Consider the following 10,689-nt stretch of genomic DNA (forward strand, 5'->3'; position numbering starts at 1 on the left):
AGCTATATTATGTAAGTTTCTGTGCCAGTTCTGGAAGCCTCATAAACAAAGTGAATAGGCTTAATTATTTGGCAAGGATTTCAAGTGGTCATCTGCCTTGCTAGAATCAGCAATTTAGAAAGCTAGTGTCATGAGAATAAGCAAAGGCTCTAGCAAAGATGAGAATAGGAAAACATCATAGTGCTCTTTATAAAAGCCAGCAAAAATAGGGTAAGAGCCTTTACAGAAATCATATTACAATGAAGTTCATGTAAAAATTCAATAATCACATAAGTAATAAAACAAATCATTCTATGGATCATCCAACCAGTAAGACAAAACTAAAAATATAAATATTAAATGTGCCAGAGAATAAAAATGTGTTGACATTAACCAAGAACATTAGTGAAATGCATGCTCTAGCTGAGATATGCAGATACATATTTTTACACAGATTAAAACATTATTTTTAACAACATGTAGCTCAGACACACACACGAAAAAGAAATATATCAGCCTGGGTCTCAACAGATGAACCGAAATTGGTTTAGAGATGTTTTGGGGAGCCATTAAGTCATAGCGATCAAAATACAATTAAATTCAACATCTTAGTGGGCAAAGGGGATCCAAGAAAACCATCAGCTTGAGAACAGAACTCTGGCAAACTCCAAAAGTTAATTAGAAATTAAGAATGTTAGCAACTTAGACACCTTTTAGATATGCTATTTAATGCTACATTATTCACGAATACTTTTTTAAATATCAAAGATTTTTTTGTTATTTATATATTTAAATACCAAAGATTTTTTGTTATTTATATATTAAAAAATCAAAGATTTTCTTGTTATTTATATGAAATATAATGTACTCAAATAGAACTAAAGTAGAGAGACTAGCTAGAAGGCTGCTGCAATAATTCAGGTAAAATTGGAACTCAGTGGGGAAGACAAGGCTGGGGGTAATTTGCATATAAATGCTAACAAAAGTCGTAGGGCTATGAGACCACTGAGAGGGAGAGTTCAGATAGAGGAAAACACACCCCAAGATGAAACTTAGTTGTGTGCTACTTCCAAGTGCAGATAACCAGAGAGGTCAGCAAAGTGGATGGAAAAGGAGCACAAAGTAAGATAAGAATGATCAAAATAGTGTGTTCTTGTGGAAGCCAAAGAAGAGAGTATTTCAGGAAGGAAGCTGTGAATTATCAAAGACTGCTGAGAAGTCAGCTGAGGTGAGGAAGGAACAGTGACCACTAGACATGGCAATATGGAAGTCAACAGTGCCTCAACAAGAGCAGTTTCATGGGTATGGTGGAGACAGGCAGAACCAGAGGAAGTGATACACGGCATAGGGAATCATTGACGTAAGTTTTGCTGTGGAGTTCTGCAGAGAAAAAAAGCATTGACTGGAAGCAAGAATGAGGTCAATAGCGGAAGTTTGAGTCAATAGTTGTTACTAGTTATATTTGGGAAATACAGCAATATATTTGTAGGATGATGGCAACCATTCACGGGGAAGAAACTGATGACATAGAATAGAGTGGAGATACTTATAAGAATAATAGAGGAATGCAAAGTGATGGAAAAAGCAAAAGTAGGAGAGAACCAGAAAAAACTTGTTTGGCCGTCCCAAAAAGGAACAGGGACACTTGCCTCTCAGGAGGGAGGTTATAAAGGAGGAGTACAGATGGAAGTACTCTGGTTATTTCTGCAGAGAAGACAGTGAATATCCATCTGATTAATCTGTGCTCTCAGTGAAGTTTGAGGCAAGGTCTCCAGTAGATTGCTCAATTGCTCAGGAGAAGATGTGTTAGTATATTTTAACATAACAAGGAAGAAGGCATGAAATAGTTTCTGCAGATTTAGAGAACCATGATACTGTGGAAGGCTCATTGGAGGACCGGGCAGTGTTGAGTGTCTGTCTAAAATCTGAAGTTATGATTTCAAATATGAGACCACAGTCGTATATTTTTCTCTGACTTGTTCAGGTTGCCCCAGTATACATACAGAGCAGATGTTAAGTCATTCCGGATAAGCAAGTGCTCTGAATCACAATGCTTTAATCTTTTGATCAAAATCATCTTGGAATGTACTATTTTCCACCCTTTCTAAATTATCACAGTCTCATGCAGACCACCTTAGAAATGCCAGTTAAACAGTGTGGGATTGTCATACTGCTGAAGGCAATGAAGGCTGCCCTGTATCATGAACCATATGAAGGGCTGATGCATCTTCATCAGCATCATGGCACAAAGCAGGCAGTAGAAGTTACTGACGGTTACTGCTGCTCCCTTTTGTACATCCTGATTCCAAAAGCAGAGTCATTCTCTCAGCTTTTTTCATCTGTGCAAGCTCCTTTGCTGCACAGTGTGATTGGCAGTTTCCTACACTATCACTTATTCTAATCTCTGCTAACTACTGCTGTTGCCATGGTTCCCTTCATCAACCCTTATATTACCTGCACTGCCTTGCCTCTACCATTTCCACTTAGCACTTTTTGTCTTCTTTAACTTCTTGTGCACTTCTTCACCTTGCAAAGTGGTGGGGGGGGGGGGGGGGGCGGGAACCACCTGGCCTGGTATAGACATCACTGTCCAATTAGTACTTTTTTTTTTTGGTATTTCTTTCAGAATTTCAGAAAACCAAAAAGTAATATTATATCAGATATAAACCTGTGGTCTTTAGTGCTTCCTAGATGTTGAATAACTAGGGTCTGCTTCTTCACTTTTCAAGAGCCATAGGGAATCATTTTAAGACACAGAAATATGAGGGATTCAAAAGTCCAAATTGACATGTGCTTATTCAGTGTCTGCTATATAGCAAGCAGTGTTGAGGCAAGGGGTACACGAAGATGAATAAGCTGCACTCCTGATCCCCTAAGAGTTCTCAGGTGAATGAAAGGATAATGGAAGGAAACCACAGCAAAGAGGGCTGGCCTTTGTCACTGGGGCAATGGGAAATGTTGAGGGGAATAAATAAAGGGCTGTGGCTAGATTTTTGTTTTAAAGATTTTTCTCTAATAAAAGCATAGAGGAAATTGAAAGCAGGATCAGATAGATGAATCGAGGCTTCTTCAGATTTGATGGTTTACAAATATACCTCAAAATTCATAAACAAAAATAATACGTAAAAGAGAACAGAAGGTAATGCAATAAATGTAACAGAGATAGTGTCCTCAGTATATAAAGAGATGTGAAAATTTTAAGAAAACACTAGCAATGCAAAGAAAAAATAGACAAAAGATTTGGAATTCAGAGGAAAAAAAGAAATGGTCAGTAAAAACGCAAAACTGTTTAAGCATTATATTTTAAAAATACATATTTAAACAATTACAAGTTACTGACTTCACCCCATTAGATTGGAGAGGGTGGAGTAAGTCAACACTGACACTGCCATTGGGAATGAAAAATAATGAAATCCTTCTGAAAGCAATTTTACAATATGTATCAAGAGTCTCCAAAAATATTACATCTTCAGTCTAAAAATTCTACTATTTTAAATCAATTATTTTTCCTAAGAAAATGGAGGTGAAAAGGTTTATAAGCTAAAATATTCAATGTAGGATAACTTATAACCAAGAAAAGGGGAAACAATCTAAAACAATAATAATAGAGTGGCTAAATATATTATGGCCTATCCCATCAACATACTATTATATGATCACTAAAAATGAAAAGGAGAAAGTGTTTGCTATGTACTATTAACTATGAAAGAATAAGAATGATACAAAATTGCTTTCATATTATAATGCCCATAAGATGATTCCAGTGTGTATTTGTGTTTGTGTAGATGAATGAATTCTAGTTAGGTAGGCAATTATTCATGAACAAAGGATTAAAAGAATAAAAGGAAATATATCAAATGGTTAACAGTGGTTATTACTTTACTAGAAGTTTTCTGCATTAAAAACGACCCACAGCTCTTTAAGCTGTGTTCATATTAATAATATTAATATTAATAACAAAGGTAGAAGAAAAATCAGAAATTATTAACAGCATAGAAGTCACAACAGAGAATTTTAATAAAACTGAAGCTTCAGTGTAAAACTCCACACATATTATGGTAGAATTATGAAATGCATTATCCCCAGTGGTACAGATTGAAAATAAAATGAATTTTAAATTGGCTTAGAGGCATTTCTAATGGTACTGCAACATAGTACACCCTTGGGATTTCCTGCCTGGTGTAAGCCTTGCAGTCTTACAGAAAAAATAATTCTGGAATAGATGGGCCACTGTTCTGACTCAGCCATGAGAAAGCCCACATTTCCCTTCTGCATCAAGAACACTGGCATGTGTCACCTTGTGTGTCATAGAAATACTAATTTTAGTGACTAGTTTTAAAAGAACAGTCTAGAGATTCCCAAAGGCACCACTCTCACTTTTTAAGGAAAAAGTATACACTATGTATGACATAAGCCATTTCTTCCACCCTCCCAATTTAAATGAGCAATTCTGTTGTTTCTCGCTTATTCACTCTGCTCAAGTAGAATCGCAGTCTCCTGAGCATAATGTTCAGGAATGAGTATCATTTAAAACTTCGGAACAGCCTACACTGCCCGATTTAGAAAAGGCTTTTCCACCTTGTAATTCACTTGTGGTATGAATCAATGGAAATTCTAAAGAGAGCAATTCAGTTCTGACTTCAATAATTACTAAGATTCCTGGAACACTTTTACACAAATGCATTTTCAGCTGCTAGCTTGAGTAACTCGCAGTATATTCAGACAAAAATTAGCCTGATGAAGACAGAATTCTGTAAAGTATGCCAATGACGTGAGTCCACTCATTCTGTACACTAGAATTATATCAGAAATGTCAGACAGGCTCAAGTAGTCCAGTTTAGCTTTCACTAGTCACCGCACGGTAACAAGTGACAGAAAATCTTAGTGATTTACAATAATAAAGGTTCACTTTTTTCATGATACACAACAGCTAGGGTCAGCTCCACTCTATTCCATGTCTTCACTCCAGCTTTCGGGCTAAAGGAGCAGCTCTTTTCTAGAATATGCTCTTCCTGTGGTGGCTGTGGGGCATGGGAAATAGAACCACATGATAGTTTTTAAACCTTCTGCTTGAACGTGTCCATGGCACTTCTGCACGTATTTCATGACTAACACAAGTTCAATGGCCGACGCTGATATAAACAGGACATGGAAGTATAATCCCCCTACACAAAGGTCAGGAAATAACTGAGGAACAATATTACAATTTGCCACATCAAGTATCTGAAATATATCATATTTTTAATAGTATATATAGAATACCATATATCCATGCAGTATATATAGAATACTACAACTTGGGATCTATAATATGTGTATTTATGTGCAGAGAGATAGATAGAGGAAACAGATCATGAAGACAGAAAAAAAGATAGATGATAGATAAATAGATAGATAGATAGATAGATAGATAGATAGATAGATAGATAGATAGATAGGGCAATGTATATATGGCTTCATTAGCAAAGGACTTTGGTATGACAAGAATTGTAGAACCATTTGGCCAGCCCAAAAAGAATCAGGGATACGTCTTCCAATCCATCAGGAAGAAAGGTAAAGAAGTCAGATACAGATACAGTTGGTTCTAAAGTGATAACCTATAAACTTTACTACACAATTAAGCTAAACATAAACACAAATTCAAAATACTAACTTGGAATCTAATATTGGTTTCCAGATCATTTTCCTACCTCTACCTACTCATCCACTCAACCCATCCAAGTAGCCTGTGTGACTGACTCTCATTCCATGATCCACAGATTTTTATCTGGTATCTCATTTTCTTTCTCTTCCATAGCTAAGTACAAACCATATAAATATTGGCTTCCAACTTTACTTGTTAAGCCAGAAACAGCTTTTTGTTCTTTTTGTTGTTGTTGTTATTTGTTCATTGGTTTGTTTGTTTTTTGGTTTGCCACCATTCAGCTATCTTTTTAGGAACTGGATTACCAATTCCTGCATCTATGTTCTCTGTTCCCACCTTTTTGTGCCTATGGTGAGACAAGACACAACTTACAGTCCCTTCGGTGTGAAAATCAACTGCTTGTTTGAAATCTAAGTTAAAATATATCCCCCTCACATTGGATAGGAATATTTAATCTATAACATTTTCTATGTTACAGTTATATAATGCCTCCATCTCATCTGTCCTCTTAACTCATCTCACGTTATGTCCTTGTTGAACCATCTCACATGCAATGTCCTGAAGGCTGTATTTGCTCACGTGATAATAATAATCCATGTTCCAATTTTGAGTATTCCTAGAATGTAATATTGATATTCAGCTTTCCCCAACTCCAATGCCTCCTTAGAATAGATCTACTTCTATTTGAGTTCTTTTGCTTGAAGACAAAATACTTCGTTATCTTTGTTCGTATATCACTGCTAACAAAGCCAAGCTCTCAAGAAGCCTGGCTTTCTAGTGCTAGGAAACTTGATCTGATCTCTTAGATGAAGATCCAGGAAAATATGATCTTACTCATCATTTCCATTCCATCTGGCTACCATTATTTCTCATAACAGTAAATGATACTGACCAAGATAGTGTTAATCAAAATCCTATGCTTTTGGAGGTGATAGATATGCTTATGGCATTGATTGTGGTGATAGTTTCTTGGGTGTATACTTATCTCCAAATTCATCAAGTTGTTTTAAATTATGTACATCTTTTTGTAAACAAAATATCCTACGCTAACAGTCTCTAAGTGGTTATTACTCAGTGTGCCTACACAAACATTTCTATTAACATAAATTGAAAGTTACATTGTTGTTTTATCATATAGCAATCCAATTCCTTGGATACACCAAGACACTTTCCAGGCTAGTCTAGCCAAAAAAAATTAATATCTTGAACCTTGAGAATACTTGGTCCTCCCAAAGATTCCAATGAATATGTTAGATTTGTGAGAGCTCACCTAATCCTCTTCTTCAAATACTAGCACCTACAAAGTAGTGTCTTAATTGGAAAAGCTCCTTCTAGGCTTATACTTATCTCCGCACTCCAGAAAGGCAATTTAAGATCAGAGCTGAAGATAAGAATCTCTGGCATCAAGTGTCATGTGATGGTTACACTGCACGTAATCCCTGTCCTGTACTAGATTCTGAGATCGTTTCCAGCATCACATCTGATTTTTCATTCCTTGTCTGCTCCTTTATTTCTGGCTTGAACCATAAACCATGAATATGAAGTTGAATTTTTCATCTATCTGTGTTCTGCTCTGATTGGACATTGAAAAACACTCCAGGGTATACAAACTAATTAGAGTATCACTTTTACATGGCTTGGATATTTTCCTCCCGACCTTGACCTACAAGTTTACATTTGAAACCCTGCTCTTACCCTATAGTTTGGCATGAGGTCTTAGATTTTTCATGTCAGCTTCATGATTAGAGCCCTGTCCTCCTGAGCAGCTTAAGTCCTTTTCCTGGGCTCTCTGATGTCTCCTGTCCTATCCGTCCTAGACTCATCCACACTGGTGGGTGTTTTGCTCTGAGTGACTCAGAATAAAGGGATGACCTCACCAGTGATCAGCATTGTCAAAGCATGCTTCAGATGTTAGCTCTGAGTGTGTGATAGACATGAAAATTGATATATAGAGATAGATATAAAATATTTACCTGTTAAATAATTTGTGAGTTTTTAATCAGGCTTTGTTTTAACCGTATTGCTTAGATTTTTTTTGGTGATTTTGACCCATGAAAATAAACTGATTTCTCCTCTACTTTTAGATGGTCCAGTAGTCTATGCAGCATATTTAAAAATGGAGCACAGTGACGAAAATATTCAATTCTGGATGGCCTGTGAAACCTATAAGAAGATTGCCTCACGGTGGAGCAGAACTTCTAGGGCAAAGAAGCTCTATAAGATTTACATCCAGCCACAGTCCCCTAGAGAGGTAACTACCTCACAATGACAGGAATGGAAATCAGTTCATCCCTGCAAGGGCACTAATATGGATATTAGCATCCATAAGTGCCAGGCACTTTATATCCAGTGTCTCCTAAAATGCTATAAATTCAGTATTGCTAACCTTATTTTACAGATAAGAAACCTGAGACTCTGAGAACTTGTCCAGTGTCACACAGCCATTAAAAGTGGTAAAGTTAAGATTCAAAATTAGACCTATCAGGCTCCAAAGCTTCTCCCCATTAAATTATCTTAATTTCTAGGCAACTTAAGAAGAAAAAAGGAGTCTATGGCAAAAGTATTGGCCTTCCCAGCAGGAACTATAAATTCCATGAAGAGACATGTGAGAATCCTGTGTTGTTGGGCAGTGAGACATAAAAAGTCCTGTCAAGGGAACAAAGAGAGAGGACAGTATATGAGATTTCTATCGCACAGGGCAAGCCTACATTGTTGACATATTCCCCAGAACTCTTGTCTGGAAAATACCTGGTTTATTGAAATAGCCACTTCTCCCCTCTATTTATCCACTTCTCTTCATTTCCTTCCCATTTCAGAGCATATTCAGTTAAAGCAACATTTGTGACTATTAAGGGAGATAAATTTTTAAAAAGCACCAATTTCTCTTTTCTTTAAAAAGAGACGTTTGTCTTACAAACTCCCTGGTTTGTAGACTGCTACTAAGAAACCACTGCGTCCTGCTGAGTAAGCCGTGGTTTCAGAGACTTCCCTGGCCTGGAGCCTCATATTTTTCTTTTTTGTTCCTCTTGGATGTGGAGTTGGATATTTACTTTTAAAAAAGCAAAAGGTTTATTTTTTATACATCTTCTTAGATGCCTATAAAACTACAAAGAAAATTACCCTATTCCACTGAAAAGGAGAGCAGGGAATAAATTAAACCTTTCTATTATATGTGCCTTTTTTTCAACTATGCTTACTGACGCTGTACATGTAATTTCACTTTTCAGATTAACATTGACAATTCGACAAGACAGACTATCATCAAGAACATTCAGGAACCCACTGAAACATGTTTTGAAGAAGCTCAGAAAATAGTCTATATGCATATGGAAAGGGATTCCTATCCCAGATTTCTAAAGTCAGAAATGTACCAAAAACTTTTGAAAACTATGCAGTCCAATAACAGTTTCCGACTATAACTCAAACGTGTACATAGAAAATGGTATATTGAAAGTAGTGGGTTTGATCTTTTTATTTAGAAACCCACAAAATCAGGAACACAGTATAAATAAAACAGAAATCAAACTCTAAATTGATTTTTAGTTCCTAAAAAGAAACATATCTCAAAAGCAATGGAATCTAGAATTCTTATAACATGAATAACAACATTTACAGCATACCTATGTAGTTCAACTAATATATAAGGAAAAGGAAGGTTTTTCTTCATGACACAAGCGTTATAAAATTTTTACTGTAGTAGTCAATTAATGGATATTTCCTTGTTAATAAAATCTGGTGTCATAATTTACAAATTAGTTCTTTAAAAATTGTTGTTCTATGAATTGTGTTTCTAGCATGAATATGTTCTATAGAGTACTCTAAATAACTCGAATTTATAGACGAATGCTACTCACAGTACAATCAATTGTATTATACCACGAGAAAATCAAAAAGATGTTCTTCAGAGACATTTTATCTGTAAAATTTTCCTACTATTATGTTCATAAACAAACTTCTTTATCACATGAATCTTCTACATGTAAAATATTTCTGATGATTCCAAGCTGTTAAAAAAATATGAATTTCTTAATTTGCTCTTGCATTTACATTGCTATAAGGATATAAAATGTGGTTTCTATATTTTGAGATGTTTTTCCTTACAATGTGAACTCATCATGGTCTTGGAAATCAATAAAGCCAAATGTCAACTAAAGACTTACATTATCTTTTTCAAAGACAAAATAAATATATTTTCCAGTACAAATTTCAAAAGTCCTAAAGTTGGTATATGGTGAGAATATATAATATTTGTATTTTCCATAGTTTTCCTGGAAAGTGTAGATAATTTAATACCCTCATTGGATATTACCTTCCTATCACTTCAAAATATTAAAAGAATCCAGATTCAACATCCATAATCAGAAGCTCATCATATTTACAAGTGTAAAAGTTTATCTGTTCCATTTTATAGTTAAAAGGGAACAAATTAGAAATTTCAAGTCTTGTATTCCTGAAGGAAGAAAACATTCAAAAATGATTTTTCCCTCTTGGAATTATTTTAAAATATGCGTATTTCCTCTTGATTTTGAAAAGTGGCTTAAAATAGACTTATTTTACCCTCCTGCAGATGCAAAGTTTTTTCTGTCTTTCCAGTGATTCACTAATTGGTTTACCACTGAATTATTTATTCTGTGAGTCATTATATTTTATTGTTACCAAGAAGCGTAAATTTAGTCAGAGTCAGATGCTTCTGTAGTTCACGAAATCACAGGCGTTTTTCTGCAGTACCGTCCACTTTTAAAAGATGAGCAATGTGAGTAACTACACAGCCAATCATAGCATAGGTGCTAAGAAGGAATAAGTCACTAAACCACCTTACCTCCAGCTCTGAAACCAAAAAAGCCTACCAAAAAAAAAAAGTGAATACGCAAAGAAGCATCACTGATACAATTTAAATACACTTTAATTCTGCACAATGGAAATAATACTGAATTCATTGTTAAGAAACTTGGGTTTCAGTTCTGGATTTCCCAGGTTAGCTATATAAATTTCTTTAGGTCTAGGTAAACTAGCAAATTATACAAATTACTTATTCTCCCTGCTCCTCAGTTTTCTCACCTTTAAAA

At 35.4% G+C, this 10,689-nt stretch overlaps 1 protein-coding gene across 8 annotated transcripts in view; it reads left to right on the forward strand.

Moving 5' to 3' along the window:
• The window catches only part of RGS13 (regulator of G protein signaling 13), a 50,789-nt gene extending 41,013 nt beyond the window's left edge, over positions 1–9,776 (forward strand). For all 8 annotated transcript variants that reach the window (XM_065538939.2, XM_065538923.2, XM_065538943.2 and 5 more), the window contains 2 exons: positions 7,708–7,874; positions 8,851–9,776. In XM_065538939.2, the coding sequence (XP_065395011.1) occupies positions 7,708–7,874; positions 8,851–9,042 (359 nt within the window). In that variant the 3' untranslated portion in view covers positions 9,043–9,776. The remainder of the gene's footprint in view (positions 1–7,707; positions 7,875–8,850) is intronic.
• The last annotated feature ends 913 nt before the right edge of the window (positions 9,777–10,689 follow it).

The sequence above is a fragment of the Macaca fascicularis genome, chromosome 1, assembly GCF_037993035.2.
Source record: "Macaca fascicularis isolate 582-1 chromosome 1, T2T-MFA8v1.1".
NCBI lineage: Eukaryota > Metazoa > Chordata > Mammalia > Primates > Cercopithecidae > Macaca > Macaca fascicularis.